The sequence below is a fragment of the Barbatula barbatula genome, assembly GCF_947034865.1.
Source record: "Barbatula barbatula genome assembly, chromosome: 2".
Classification (NCBI taxonomy): Eukaryota; Metazoa; Chordata; class Actinopteri; order Cypriniformes; family Nemacheilidae; genus Barbatula; species Barbatula barbatula.
In genome coordinates this window covers 13,970,594-13,987,234 of record NC_136767.1, presented here as the reverse complement: position 1 = coordinate 13,987,234, position 16,641 = coordinate 13,970,594, and the positions used below count along the sequence as shown (strand labels likewise).

The following is a 16,641-nucleotide window of genomic DNA, read 5'->3' as shown; positions in this document are numbered from 1 at the left end:
TATATGCTGATAGTAGTCATTAGACTAAATTGAATGCAGATTTAGTTACAAATAACTTTGTTATATACAAATGACATGTATTTGCAGTCATGTGATTTAGCTATTCTGTGAGGGAAATATATTTAAATATGTCTTATTCTTAGCAATACGTCATAAAAACGTACATGTTGAATACAATGGTCTTTAAAGTTGTAGTTCACCCAAAAATAAGAATGAATTTATTCATCCTCATGTCAATCAAATCCTGTATATGAGTGTTTCTTCTGTGGGGGAGTCGTTGGGAGCCAATGTTGTTTAACAACATTCTTTACACTACAAAAGAAAGTTATACAGGATTGTATCAGGCTGAGAACATAATGTTTTTTTTTTCATTTTAAAATGAACCCTTTACATGAGCATAATCAAGCGTTGTTTTGCCTACTGTAAAAATAGTCCATCTTTTCACACGACCCAGAAATATAAACTGAGGCCAGTCTTTTATTAGCTCAGGGTTGGTGTTACTAACCTCATGCTTTATCGCTACTCATAGAGCAACGTGTAACTCAGCCCTCAGTGTCATGGCAGGAGAGGGAATCACTATTTCCCACTGGATTTCATTCCCAGTGCGCTACCAGGAGCATTTCAAAACCAGAAAACTTCAGGAATGCACTGTTGATCATCGACTGTTTGCTCTGCCAGGACCAGAATGCCTGCCGGTTAAAGTACTGGACACTGTACAAGCCGACAGTGAAGACGAGGACTCGGGAGAGCCACAGTTTCAAATCCTGCTGGACGTGACTCAGTTTAAACCAGAGGATATCCTCATACAAGTGTTTGAGGGGTGGCTGCTCATCAGATGTCGGCACGGGGCGAGGATGGACGAGCATGGTTTTGTGTCACGGAGTTTCACCAGACAGTATCCACTGCCTGACCAACAGCTCCAGGCCGGAGACCTCAAAGGCATACTGTGTCATGATGGGATACTGGTGGTGGAAACTAAGGACCGATGGTGGTCAGCGTGTGATTAAACGATACAAGACCCGATCAAAGATGACCTTTGTTCAGTTGACGTGCTTGTGTTTCAGAAACTTTAACAACATCACGCTTGATTGATCTTTTGAAGATAATGTAATTATTTCAAAGGTTATTTCTTTGAACAAAACAAACCTTTCTCTCATGTTTATGTTTTGACAGACATGTGACACTAGACTGATATATTTTTATTTCTACATACCGTATGATATGAAGTACTCACACGAAGTCATGTTTTATTCGAATTGACGTTAAAGCCAGTCACCCAAAAATAAATATTCTGTCATCTTTTTACTCGCCCTCTTCTCATTTCAATCCTGTGTGATTTTTTCTTCTTCTGCAGGACACAGAAGAAGATATTTTGAAGAATGTTGTTAACTGGCCCCCATTTACTTGCATTGGATTGGACCCCATAAATAGAAGTGAATGGGGGCGGTGCTGTTAGGTTAGCAGCTTTTGGTTTGGCCATCACCTTGCAGGGATGCGGTTACGATGCAACTCAATTCTCATTATTCGTCTAGACACTGTACGAACAAGTTGGGTTCATAGATAGTATCTTCGTATCATAATACCTTTAAACAGCTAAACACATCTTTTGAAAAATATAATACTGAATAAGATATTTACATTGATGGGACTTGTGGAGTAAACGCATGCTACATTATTAACGTGTTATTACAAATTATGATTCGATTAATAATAGCAAGAACAATATGACGAATATAGAGAAATAACAGCGTAATAAACAGCAATGTTTACCTAATAAGAGACCGCGCCCACATCATGCCGATACATTTGATTGGTGCTGTCAGTGTGCGCTGCGTTAAGCTCCGCCCTCGACGTGACGTGCTGTTTTGTCTCAGTGCGTTCGGTGTTGAGTGAGTGTTCACTGCGGCTGCTGTGGGACGGGCGCACGGCAACGGGGCTCAGAAAGGCAAACTCTGCGGATGGCTACAATGACTTCTTGTCTCAGGTTTGCTCGTTTCTAGTAATCAAAATCTGATGACTAAATGATATCATCCTTCATCGTAGAAGCGAACCTGGATATTCGCGCGAGTTGTCAGTTCAGTGACTGAGTTTGGGTTCGAGTCTGCGTGCTGTGCGGCTTCATCGCAGCTTGGATATATTTTCGCGTCATGGCTCTGCGAGCGAGAGCTCTGTATGACTTTAATTCAGAAAACCCTGGGGAGATATCGCTGAAGGAGCAAGAGATTGTGGGTCTGTGCAGCGAGCAGGACATTGAGGGGTGGCTTGAGGGGACGAACAGCAGTGGGGATAGGGGGCTCTTCCCTACCTCCTACGTTGAGATATTGAGGAATGACAACGTGTCGTCTTTTAACAACAACAGCTCTCGATATTCCAATATTCCCGGTGGAGGTTGTGAGACGGGCAACCCACCACCACCCAGCTTTGCCCCCTATCCGGCACTACCTCAGACACATGCAGGTATCTCAGCCAGTGATGACGACTGGGATGATGAATGGGACGATCACTCATCTGTGACCGACGAGCCAGGAGGTGGTGGACATTACACGAACTATGAAGGAAACGGACCCTCTGCCTACAGTATCTCCACAGCATCAATGCCCAGAGGCGCGCAGAACGCCAAGTGTTCAGCCACAGTCAGCAGAAATCTGAACAGGTTCTCGACTTTTGTGAAGTCGGGAGGGGAGGCTTTTGTGTTGGGGGAAGCGTCTGGATTTGTGAAGGATGGAGATAAAATCATTGTTGTCATGGGTCAGTACGGTCCGGAGTGGCAGGAAAACCCCTACCCGTTTTCTTGCACGATTGATGACCCGACCAAACAAACGAAATTCAAAGGCATGAAAAGTTACATTTCCTACAAACTGACACCCACCCACATGCAGAACCAGGTCAACAGAAGATACAAGCATTTCGATTGGCTCTACGCCCGATTGGTGGAAAAATTCCCGGTCATCTCTGTGCCACACATCCCAGAAAAACAAGCCAAGGGTCGTTTCGAAGAAGACTTCATATCCAAGAGAAGAAGAGGGTTGATATGGTGGATGAACCATATGACCAGCCACCCGGTGCTTGCCAGGTGTGATGTTTTCCAGCACTTCCTCACCTGCCCCTCTACAGACGAAAAGCTTTGGAAGCAGGGTAAGCGGAAGGCTGAGAAGGACGAGATGGTCGGTGCCAATTTTTTCCTCACCATCGGCACCCCGCCGGCCCCTCTGGATTTGCAGGAGGTCGAAAGCAAAATCGATGGTTTCAAGACCTTTTCCAGAAAAATGGACGACAGCGTGGTGCAAGTCAATGCCACGGTCAGTGAGTTTGCGAGGAAACAGATCGCTGGGTTCAAGAAAGAATATCAGAGAGTGGGACAGTCTTTTAAATATCTAAGTCAATCGTTTGACCTCGACCAACAGTCTTTCTCGGCTGGTTTGAACCATGCGATTGCATACACGGGAGAAGCCTATGAAACTATTGGAGACTATTTTGCAGAGCAGCCTAAACAAGATGTGGACCCGGTGATGGATTTGTTAGCCCTCTACCAAGGACACCTTGCGAACTACCCTGATATCATCCATGTACAGAAAGGTAATCATTTACTAGTGTATTTGTATTTTTATTATCTTTCAATTGTGAATGTTTGTGTAGCTCAGCTGGTGGAGCAAAGGTCGTAGATTTGATACCCAGGGAACATGCATATCGAAAAAAAGTATACCCTTGAACAAAAAGTCAAACTCTTTGGATTAAAGTGTCACCAAGATGTAGGCTAAATGTGTTGGCAAGACGAGTGCATCAGTTTTACGAATGATCTTTTGCTCGCATGAAAAGGAAGTTGCCAGGTCTTTAAGCGCCTCATGTTCTCTCTTTACTCAAAAAAGTAATGGTCTTCGCTTGACTGATTTTTTTGAATTGAAGTGTCGCTGGTGAGCTCACTGGTCCTCCTAGTTTCATCTGACTGCTGAGTCACATACGGTGAGCCGAGCTGTCGCTGACGTGCTTAATGTGTTTTTCCAGTGGTTGGTCAATCACCAGGATGATGATATAGACTGAAACTATTGACGTAGTGCACTGTTCAAGTCAAGAAAAGGTTGCTTGAGAGTTTCAGCACACATACAGTCATTTAGTCAATAGCATTGATTAAAGGATGGCTTTTTAGTGCTGTTGTAAATTCTACCTTTATTACCCACACATATGGAGCGAAAATGTCTTTAATAGTATGAAAAGAAACACTTAAAAAGAATGTAGGGCGACGTGTTTTGTTTCTCTTATTGTTCTTGGTGAAGCTGCAGAATGTAAAGAAGTCCCTCGGTGTACAGGAAATGTTACAAATCACACCCTCAAATGTTTGAGTAACACAAATGTATGACGCATGCTTGGTTCATATTAACATAAAGACGTGCAGTTCTCTAGCCATCTAGAGATGGTCAAGTAATTGATTCTTCCTTTTTCTCAAAGGTTTTTAAGAGAATCATCTTCTTCTTTAGGAAGGACGTTTTTCTTTTCTTTTTAAAGATGAATCTATTGAAATTGAATGTGTAAATAGCTTGAAAGTGAATACTTTCCATCACTTTACATGAATTTTAAATTCCAGATGTTCACAAATGATTAGTTTAGACTGCCCGATGTGACTTAGTGTTTATTTTTAAGTCGGTTTTCCGTAAATCGACCGCATAGAATCAACATAATTTAACTCCTTTTTAAATGACCAATCCCAAAGCCACATTATTAATCATGAAACCATTTACGTCTGCTAGTTTAAGAGCTCTCAAATGCACTTTAAAGTGCATTTAATCTAACTTCATTCATTTCTTGAAGACTTTTCGAAGTCTTTAAGTGTGCCGCGTCGAATTAGATTTTACTGTTCCAGTTTTAATGATGTTAAACTTGTCGTCTTGTTTCAAGGATGCTGTCTCGACATACAGGCAACACTTCGTTTTACAAGCTGTTTCAACAGCCCACATCTATGTGGCTCTTTATAACCACAACATGAACAAACCATGTGACTTTGTCTAAGCCAACAGAGGTTGTCTGTGAGCTACGTGGAAGCTCTGTGAATTAAAACACAGAGTGAATTAGACCAACACTTAAATTCCCAGAAGCATAATGTGTTTTTAAAATTGGCCTAAATTTAGCGGCATTCATGTCGTTAAATGTGTTAAGCAGATGTTTAATGAAGTAGAGGCTGGTGCTAAAGAGACCGCTGTCACTCTATTGTGGGTACACAATGCTTTGGATAAATTGAAATGCTGTGTTGTACGTCCAGCAGAGAGGCCTGAATTGACCCTATTGCAAACGGATCCACCTATTCACAGTCTGAATGTCTGAGGTCACCTGCAACTCACTAACCAAACCCGAACTTCTATGCCTGAGCATTTGCTATGTCCTTTTAAGCAACTGCCATGTATCCAATCTCAGTATTTTTACCATATTTAGGAAGAAACTTTAAGATGTTATAGGTCTGCAGATTCTATGAGACATTTAGCTTTGCTGTTGTTTGTTTGAACCCAAATTTCACAGTTGACTAAAGCAAATTATGCCACTGAACACAAAGGAAAACCCAACCACAGAGAAACAGTCATCGAGACCTTAAATGAGTCATTAGAAAACTATCAGAAAAGCTGTTCTTTTCCCACACTGTCCTCCAAACTGGACATCATGCTTCGAATAGAAGCTATTAAAGGAACAGTTTACCCCAAAATAAATATTCTGTCATCATCATCTGTATAAATATCTTTGTTTTGATGAACACAGAGAAATATATTTGGTAGAATGCTTGTAACCAAACAGTTCTTGACCACCATTGACTACCATAGTAAGAAAACTTTAAATAGTTGTCAAAAGTGTCCCAGAACGCTTTGCTTTCCCACATTCTTAAAAATATCTTCTTTTGTGTTCAACAGAACAAGTATTTATTTCTACTATGGTAGTCAATGGTGGCCAAGAACGGGTTGGTTACAAGCATTCTTCCAAATATCTTTCTCTGTGTTCATTAGAACAACTGGAAGTTTCATTTTTGGGTGAACCTTTGATATTGTATACTATAGTAGCTTGTTGAAAAAACAGACCTCCTTTATAAGGAAATTCAGTTTGTGACCCAGTCTGTAAAAACCCAACTAAAGTCATCTTTGGTCATTTACAGTTTTTCAAAATCATCCTACAAAATGTAAAGAACATACTATGAAAATATAACCAACCTTGATATCTTTAATATCGCTCGAATGAGTAAGATCATGTCAAAGATTGAAATCATAGTTAAATTAATGATTGATATGAAACTTTGATGCGTGTTTTCATCGTTAGATTATGATTTAAGATTATTTTAGAAATTCCTCCAAAATGAAGCCTCAATCTGAAGTTTTCATTTTGCATGAAAACAATGTTGTTCGCCATCATTTTTTTGTCCTCTGATGAATTCACGAAGCAGTTGGAGTTGCATCTAAATAATACTTTGTGACCACTTTAAAATAACAAAATTGCTTAGTAAAACTGCAACAAGTTATTCAGATGTAGCATCACCCGTAGAGTCCAGTAAGTTCAATTGTTGTTAACGGGTTTGTCTGTAACATTATTTTATTCAAGGCTATTATATAATATCCCCAAGGAAGAATGAAAGCTCTGCTGTTTTTAAATAACATACACATGAGCAAAGTGTGCATTGATTTGTGTTACTATAGAAAGTCCATTAACAATGAAAGTGAGGGCCATTATTGAACATTATTGATGCCATTTATGGGCCGCTTTTCTTTGGTTCTCAATGATGTTCAGTGGAAAATGTTCTATGTGGTTTTTATGACAATGGGGGGAAATTGTGACTCAGGTCATAATAGCAGAGGAAGTTAAGATTGTGTGTAGAGGCCTAACCACCTGCAAAATGATTGGCTGAAGGCGGTTGGATGTTTGAGACATTTTTAATGTTCAATGCGATTGCATCAAATCTACAGTCTAGTCATTACAAAAGGTATAATGTAAACTCTGAAAAGCCACTTTAAAGGACTAAAAGCTTGTAAAAATAGAGGAATTGCGTCAGTCATTTCTGCCGGTTAAATTCTGTCACAGTTCCCTCAAGTCATCTGCTTTAAATAATAAATAATAAGCTGTGACATAGAATTTCATGTTCTTAGAATTTCATCCTTATATAAGTATAAGTTAACATCCAGTTGTTTCAGGTTTTACTACAGAAGCAAAAACTAATTTCAAAAGCATCTTTTGGATTTAATTGCTTGTTGTATAGGAAAGTATCAGTAAAAATCTGTTGTATTTACAGCTAATGGCTTTTGTAATATCCTTAATTCCCACGAATCCAAAACAAATTGAACGTGTGATCACATTTGCTTTGGTAGTCATGTTCATTTGCCTTCTCGTTTGTTTGAAATAACCAAGAAAAATGCTTGTTTGTCAGGCAACAATCCCACATCTGGGTTTCCAGAGTAAAGTCAGTCACACAAGATAAGGTGCGTGACTGCTCTGTCTGGTCACGGGAGGTGAATAAGGGAGTCGCTGTTCTCCAGTTCCCCATGCAGACGGGAGAAGTGTCCTGTGTAATAGCGCATTACATAATGGAGAGGTCTGCAACAGCACATGCTATCGCGACTCAGTCGAGCCTCAGTTTCCCACGTGAGTTTTCTTTCCTCTTCTCGAGGAAGTTGCACACGTCTGTTTTGTGCGTCAGACCTTTCTCAAGCCATGCGCAATTTATTTTTGAGTTGACCCTTTAGGTGTGATATTCTATGTGCTAAAGTTCATATAAAAATTTGCTTGATAATTGCAGGGAACATTTACTTGATAGTCCAGGGAACAGAATCTGTTCTGGTGGCTTAAAGGGATCGTTCACCCAGAAATGAAAAGTCATTGATTATTTATTCATGTCCTCGTGTCATTCCCATATGGCTATTTTTGCCCAAAGCATGGACATTTTACATGGAAGATGGAAATGTTTCCCTTTTGTGGACCACGCAAGATAGTCCCATCATATATACTGTGTATATATTATTGTGTAATATGTTTATTGTTGTAAATTGTCAAACTGCGCTTTGATAAGTATAAGCCACTCTAGATATCTAGGCAGCTATATGGACTTGAATTCCTCTTGCTGAATTCTATTGTGTGTGAAATGCGTCTCACATGTCAGGTCTATCTCCTTGACCTGTACTATATTGCCTTTCTTTATATTTATCTGTCTGTAACTGAGTTTGAGGCCGTTTACACGAGACCGATTTAAACAAAAACCGGAAAACATTGTATGCTGCTGCTGATCTTTACTGCGACACTCGTTCCGCTTACGCTAAATTGAGAAGACGCGTTTTTGGAGCTTTATTGTAGTAACTGAATTACTTTAAAACGACAGTGGGGAGGCAAGTTATGCAACAGGTGGGCAAGTGATGCAACCGGTAGGTGGGTTAAACATGTATTAAATGTAAATGTATTTGGTATGAAATTGAAGTGCATGTTTGGCAAAGTCAGCATTGTAGCTCTATAAATAAAGGCACATTTAACAACACAGCAGCTGTATCGCTACACGACATACCAGAAACAGCCACACTGAAGCATCCAGATGTCTCCAATACGGTGTTAATTTTTAAAAGATCCCACGCGATGTGTTCACTTATATTTATAGCTGGTGTGGTATCTCTTTCTATTAACGCACTTTAAAGGCAAAAACTGCATACAATCACTCAAAATATCAATATCACATAGTTGGCAATTTAGTACATTAATGCATAGTCACACACACTCAATAAAATGGTAAAAATGTGTAATCGGAGGAGCACCCCAATCCAGCAGTGTGACAGATGCTATATCAAAATAGTAAAAGTGTGATCAAATTGTACATGTTAATTCATTACAAATATTACAAAAGTACTCATTACAAGTACTCAGAAGAACTCATTGTTCTTTATTCAAGAATCGATTTGCTACGTTGTACTTCCAGGTGTTTATTAATACATTAACTAACAAACATGTACTAACATGTAGTTAACCTGGGCAGTATTAACACATGAATCCTCATGACTCCAGTATTAGCTAAGCTTAGCCCTTTATTCATTCTTGAGTAGTCCATTTCTTCATTCGTCATCAGTTCATTTGGAAATAAGTATTAATTCAGATATTAGTACATGACTATCATGAATCAGAAGTCTTGAGCATCAGCCATACGCGCATATGCAAAGCATAATGGGTAATTTCGCGCATTGAAAAGGTGGATAGTGAGATACAGACAAATCCTCGAGTGTCACACTTGTGAGATGTTAAAGTGTGCAGCTCATTCACATGTACACACGCAGATTACATATTTAAATACTACAATTACGCTTACGGTATTCCTTCCATGTTTTCCCACATTGCGCAGTTCAGCTCTAGTTAAATGGACTCAATGCAGCCGGAAAACAAGTTTTAATCGCAAAAAAATAAATATTAACGAAAATAAATAGTGGTGGGGCATTAGTTAACCTCACATGAACAAGCACAAAGACTAAAGCACTGAACACACACAAGCGGCTCTGTCTACCGCACGTTCAAAACTGTATCCCACGTGTGCTACACTATTATATTTATTCTTAGCACAGGCCGATTTTTTTAAAATGCCGCACTGTACAACCCTTGTTTTGGCTGTTCATTTACACGAAAACCGTGTTTTGGGGCACTGAAAACACAAAAGTTTGAAGAGTTTTTAAAACGAAGGCATTAACGTGTCAGTGTAAACACTGAAGGCTGGCATTTTCCAAAAACGATGACGTCATACACATGCGTATTACACGTTCAGTCTGTAAGACTTGAACCATTGTAACACCATTCCAGAGACACCCGTAGCCTTGAGGGTCGACAGGAGGATGTGGTGGTTAACGGTGTCAAAGGCGGCAGATAGATCCAGTAAAATAAGTACAGAAGAGTCAGAGGCTGTTCTTGCCAGTCTCATGGCTTCAATGATAGAGAGCAGCGCAGTCTCAGTGAAACCAGTCTGGTTGCTGTCAAGAAGGTTGTTCTGCGTGAGAAAGGAGGAGAGCTGGTTACATACAACACGCTCAAGAGTTTTAGCAATGAAGACGAGGAGAGATAACGGTCTGTAGTTATCTAGTAGTCAGATAACTGACTGCTTGTGGTGGTCGTTTTCTTTACGAAGAAAGATGCAAAATCATCAGCTGTTAAGTCCGATGGAGGTGACGGGGCAGGCATGTAAAGAAGAGCAGAGAAGGTTTTAAAGAGAGTACAAGAGTCATGCAAGTTGTTGATTTTAGCGTACTGAGTTTTCACAGAGGAGACATAAGCAGAGAAAGAAGAGAGGAGAGACTGATAGAGACAGAGGTCAGTAGGAGCCATTGACTGGTCTCGTGAATGCATAGTACATTATTTTTTATTTGTTTTTCCGGATCCGAGTAAATGCAGATTGTTTTTATAACGCTGTTGTGTGTACATTCAATTTTTGAAAAAACGCAAAGGAAAAACCTTTCAGTTGTATCATGTAAACGTACTTTTAAATGTGAGTTTGCATGTTTGACTAGGGGGAGGAATTGTATGGATCTGGGTTCCTCTCAGCCAAAGGCTTCTATTGCCAGAAGGCAGAATGTAGAGTTTTGGGGGGATGGGGGGTTTCGGAATGTCTTATATGTTTTTCCTCACTGGACAGGGAAGTCAGCCATCTGCACAACACATAAACACAAACCTTTTTGTAAAGTAAATTATTATATCATGATGCCATTAGATTTACACTAATAAGCCTCCATTTATAACCTCTATAAGATTACAGACTACATTTGACACAGGCTTTAACTTGGGTGGTTTGGAGAACTGGGATTGTTGATTCTAGACTTGGGCAGTGCGATATTGAGGGAAAACGCTAAATAATGCGATGTTCGATATGCAATACGATATTTGTTTTTCTAAAATCTATTTAAATGTAGAAATTTGTGCGATATTTCGATATATTGCACAGCACTACCCAAGACATTGCATACCTTCATAATTGCAACATCAAAAGTGTGTCAATGCCAGGATCTGTTGCTATACCACAAAATCACTTTGTCACTTGTCAGTAACAGAATATGACCGACATGAGTAAACCAGAGAAACTGATTGTACATGTGAGGGTGACATTTGCTCAAACATGTTTCATCATTGCCAAAGAAATTCGATTAATGTGACAGCTCACACAGTATTTCACCAATATAGCTGCAAGTGATTTTCAACAACACTTGTGTCAGAGCTGGTTGAGGTCAGTAAAAAACTGACCTGACTTTCACAATGAGGTCCTTTCCTTTGGCGGTGGAAGAACCTGTTTATTAACTTATGATTAGTATGTCAAATTATGGGATGTTCCACTTGACCAAGTTCATTCTGGTTTCCTGTCATTGTAATGTGAACTTGGTTGCTGGGAAAAGATACATTTTTGACACTGCTGACATTGTGTCAGACGTTTAATCACAGAATTACATACAGTAGTCTGACACCCTGTGTATAGTGCACCCGAGTGGCGTGACTCAACAAAAAACAATAGAAGTCGTTATAATTATACATTTTGTCCACACTGGATACAGCATGATGTGACAAATGCATTGTTCTTAATGGATTTGTCGCGTGTGGTGTAGCCAGACTAAACTACACTAATCCAGATACATTTTTGAAACTCATCGTCTACACTAAAGATCCTGTCTAGAGCTCATATGTAGCAGTTATGTACATTAATATTATTACATGGCTCTTTAAAGGACCCCTACTCTATCCCGTTTACAAAATGTAATATAAATCTTAGGAAGTTTCAGTTTCAAAGCGGCTGGTCTCCGCCCCTTTCCAGCAGAAATGAAAGGGCTGTGTGAGCCTGTGCTTCCAGAAACAATAAAACTGAATATAGTGGTCATTAAGTGAAATAGAAACACTGTCTCAAAAACTTAGTGAATGCGTTACGTCTTTAAATCGGGCGAATTTTAGGTTACCATGATAAACGCATCATATCTATAAAAACTGAAAATATGTTCTCTATGAGTAAATGCACAAACGCGTTATGTCTTCACAACAGGCCCATTGTTTTTATACCTGACAGTACACGGGACAAACGCTTCATATGTTTAAAACTGAAAACATAACCTATTATGAATCCAGCATTTTACTAACATTCGTTTGTGAAGCATCCGGTGTAAAGTGACTTCACCTGCCAATTCCGTTGAGAAATAAATCTAATCCACAGTGTCTACAGAGGCTCAGATTTTGGGAGTAAATGAAGACTTATGTTCACTCTTGCAACACGTTGTTTGTTTACAAAACATTCTGGTAGCTCACTGTAAGTAGTCCAGCGTGAAAACAATGGCAGACAGTGTACAACTCGATGAGGGCGGAGACAGCAGTCATAGGGAGGGCTGAATCAATGTGATGTCACATTTCTGAAAGAAGGCCAAGCTTGTTCAAGAGGTCAGCTGAGGTTTATTGGGTGGATTTTTATCATTCTAAGATAGTTCTGTTCACACACTCCTGACACACAGATATGTTCAGACAACATTTAAAAGTGCATTTTGGGGGCGTTTAAAACACAGAAGGACTTATCTGGTAAATTTACGAATGTGCTGTTTAAGCATTCCGGTAAGATACCCTTTACACATCAATACCAACATTACAGTAATTTCTGTGAGGTCATCAAGCAGAACTGTCCTCTAAACAGCAATGCCAGTAAAACATTAATGGTCATTTACCAGCAAAGACTGTATGTGTGAAAGGGGCTAATATCAATCTTTTTTTATTTAAGTGAAGTCCTCGGGGAAAACATGGAGAGACACAGTGGGAAACCGTGACAGACATGATTTGAGCTAACTAATTGGTACATTATTTTATAGGCTTTTCTATCAATTTTACAGGGCTTTGTATCCATTTGTTCATAGAGCACCTCTTACAGGATTTACATCTGGCATATATCTGCTAAGTCATTTACACATGAACAACCTTTTATTTGCTGATAAGGCTGATGAAAGTTTCCTGACACAGTCCTTGGAAACATGTGATTGTACTGTGCTTGATGTAACTTCCATGTTCTCGGAGGTTGCAAGACAGTCTTGCGTAACAACGGCGGTGCTGAATGCAGCTGCTGCAGATCTCATTACACACTCAGTGTGCTTCCTCTTCTAGACAAAAGATCTGTAACAATAGATATTAAACCAGGATTCTTGAATCAATTTCCCTCTGTGTGTTTGATTTAGTTTGAGCAACAAACAAATCAATAAACACCACCTGCACATCTGTGTGGTATGGGTAGGTGTGTATATCACTGCCAATACAATGAATAAGTCAATATGCTGTGAAGCTATATGTTTGTAATCTTTAATGAGTTCACCCAAAAATGAAAAATCTGTCATCATTTACTCACCCTCGAGTTGTTACAAATCTGTATAAATGTCTTTGTTCTGATGAACACAAGATATTTGGTAGAATGCATAAAGTTCTTGGCCACCATAGTAGGAAAAATGACAAATGCTTCCCCAGAACAGTTTGTACAATACAAAAACTCTAAATTGACTTAAAGTCTCATCCGGGTTCTTTTCTCCACAGGAGCTCTCACAAAGGTCAAAGACAGTAAGAAGCACGTAGAGGAAGGAAAGATGGAGAGTCAGCAAGCTGACGGAGTCCGGGAACGCTGCAACATCATCTCTTTCGCCACGATGGCTGAGATCCAGCACTTCCACCAGACTCGAGTGCGGGACTTTAAGGGTCAGATGCAGCACTTTCTACAACAGCAGATCAGCTTCTTCCAGAAGATCACTGGCAAACTAGAGGAAGCCCTGCAGAAGTACGACAACGCCTAAATGGGTTAGACGGACAGAGCCCCATCTTGCTCAGCAGAGAGACAGACGAACCTCAGCCAGACGGAGAACGTTCCCGTCGATAACTCTGTCCCCACATATGGAATGTTAGTTATAAGGGTTTGAGGATATAATGAGACTATGATATTACTCGATTTTCAATGGTTTGGACTTTATTATATACTCTGTGAAACTAGTAAGGATTACAGCGACGTGCAGGAATACAAGTCAAAGACAGATATTATTCTAATATAATCACCGAGAGCATGTCATGCTAATATTTAATATTTTGAGTGTCACACAGTCTTCACATGGTTGGGTGATATATCGATATGACTGCCAGTTTCAAACAGTTCTTAGCCATTCTTTCTAAAGTTTACAGACCCGGTGACATCCCTGTTGTGCCTTTAATTCTGTCTCGTTGGTATTTTTAGAAGTTGTTAAAAAGATATATACATATTATTTTAATTCTAAATTTGATTTTATTATCTTATAGAACGTACTGTAGAACACTCCATGAGCTTCAAGCGTAGGAGTTGCTGGTTACAATGCCGTAATTTTTTATAATTTTTTTATAGTGATGTTTTGAACCAATACAGAACACAAGATACAGATTATGTCATTACACAAAAACTTGTAATACTCGGACAGACACCTGAACATGTTGAAATGTGAACAGAAAGCACACTCAGGATTCCAAGACTTTTCCGTCTACAAAACGAATGTGCTCAGACAATTGAGTTAAATTTCTACTCCAAATGTGTGCTTTTCACACGGACACTCATACCAAGCTGTGCTGAAATTTCCTAAATAAATAATTCACATAACTTTGCGTAGTGCGTTGAATGTATTTTTAAGTTCTTTACATTTTGGGTAGACATACAGTACCTTAAATGTTAACATGATGTGTGTTTTTGCAGGCAGATTGGGAGATTAATCTGTGGTTTTCATTTCTGGTCTGGGGACCCACAGCACGACCATTATCCAGTCTGACAGCACAGATTTGTGTATTCATTCTTCCTGCTTTTGTCTATATCAGAGTTCTCTGTTGGAGGACAGTGACATGAACAGTTTCAGATTATACCACAGGTAGGATATTTTTATTTATGAGGAGATACTAACACAAGATACACAGTAACTAGCTTTTTCCTTATAAAGGACCTTGAACCCTGTAAGAAGTCCTACATAATATGTTTTATGTGTCAGTCAGTCTGTAACCATGTTAGGTCATTCTTGTCAAAGTTACCACTGCGCCATTTTCTGTACCCTTGATACGGGTAATGAGAGGAGTGCTCACTGTGAATGCCAACAAATGCCTTTTCAGGGCCATGCCGTGGGAGCGCAGCCTGTTTGCCAGACCTGACTGCTCTTCTGGTTGGCTCTGGCACAGCTGCTCTCCTCAGCACTGCCTGTTAACACAGAAGCATGCTTTACTCTCATCAGGAAGGGTCTCTGGGAGAGGTGCCAAGCAACCCTCCTGCTGCCAGAAATGGACAGTCCTGTCTTGAAGCTGTCACTTTACTGGAGAATGTTGCTTTCAGTTGTATATAGTGTTTGCAGAAAAGGTCACATTGGAAATCACTATATATTCAAGTTAAAATGTCAGTAGTCTCTTAAGCATTGCTTATTTGCCATTAATACTTTACCAAAAATCGCAACCATGTAAACAAGGTGCATGTAAATGCACTGTAACTTTGGATGAAAGCATCTGCTTAGGTTATGCTGTTCTGTCAGCTTTTTAAGAACAAGGGTGTGATGCTTGCAGGGAGATGATAATAAAAACAGTGGCTAATCTGTGGCCGTGGGTGTTGGAATGCTAAACACTGGCTTTAGACTGTTTGATAGGAAATGCTTTCCAGATGTTGTGAAGATGAGTTCCTCCTAAAGCATCTGACGGAAAAAAAGCTCATTACAATATCGCAATATATGGTATCAGTAGATCTGAAGAACAGGCATTAATTCATCACATTCACATTCTCTTTCTAATGTACAGGACAGGTAAAATGACACTGTTTCAATTATCAGGCAATTATTGTTTTGTATGTACAATGCTTAAAGGTCAAATGTGTGGGATCTATTGACAGAAATGCAATAAAATATATATAACTATCTCTTCAGACTATAAAGATCTTACAAAATGAAGCGTTATGTTTTCATTACCTTAGAATGAGCTATTTCTATCTACATACACCGCAGGTCACCTTACATGGAATTCACCATGTTGTTTCTACGGTAGCCCTAAACAGACAAACTGCTCTACAAAGTTCATTCGGTAAATCTCCTTCGGCAAAGAAGTGAAAATGTGTCGACATCTTAGTTCTGTTAGCCAGAGTAGTGCTTCGAAAGGGAGGGGTGGAGTGAGCCCAGCTCTACAAATGCTGCTAAATTTCACACACTGGACCTTTAACAAATGTATTAGACCGCCTGTCATAATAAAGAGCAAACACATTTCAGGAATCTTTTGAAAAAAGATTTTGACCTTGATAACAGCTTGCATTCTTGCTGGCATTGTTTTTATGTACCTTGCCACAGTCTCTGTTGTTAATACAAAAAATAATTATATTTTAGCATTAGAAATACTACTGTGACTAATTAATTGACGTTAAAAATGAACCTGATGTTACAAGTTCATGTTTTGATTTAACTGAATTGGATTTGTTGTAAACGCTATTTCAGTTCCACCCATGTGGAATGTTGTTCTCATGAGCCAAAAGGAAAACACATTTTAAAACTAAATTCCAATTCCTTCCAAATAAATGTAGAATGTTACAGTCAATGCAACCTGTGATATCTCATACCAGCTCACTGAGTACATCTTAAAATGCCTTTCTATATTGTTTATGAGGAATTCAAACCTTGTGAAAAATGCTGTGAATGT

At 39.4% G+C, this 16,641-nt stretch overlaps 2 protein-coding genes across 2 annotated transcripts; both read left to right on the top strand.

The window, feature by feature from the left end:
• Positions 1-557: 557 nt before the first annotated feature.
• Positions 558-1,294, top strand: hspb3 (heat shock protein, alpha-crystallin-related, b3; the record flags this gene model as incomplete). Its single annotated transcript, XM_079476142.1, has 1 exon — positions 558-1,294. One exon carries the CDS (start codon positions 558-560, stop codon positions 1,005-1,007), a length of 450 nt encoding a protein of 149 aa, XP_079332268.1. The 3' UTR covers positions 1,008-1,294.
• A 590-nt stretch (positions 1,295-1,884) lies between these two features.
• On the top strand, positions 1,885-15,897 carry snx18a (sorting nexin 18a). Its single transcript, XM_079450447.1, has 2 exons — positions 1,885-3,576; positions 13,513-15,897. The coding sequence occupies exons 1-2, from the start codon at positions 2,148-2,150 to the stop codon at positions 13,764-13,766; spliced, it is 1,683 nt and encodes a 560-aa protein (XP_079306573.1). The 5' UTR covers positions 1,885-2,147; the 3' UTR covers positions 13,767-15,897.
• Positions 15,898-16,641: the final 744 nt, after the last annotated feature.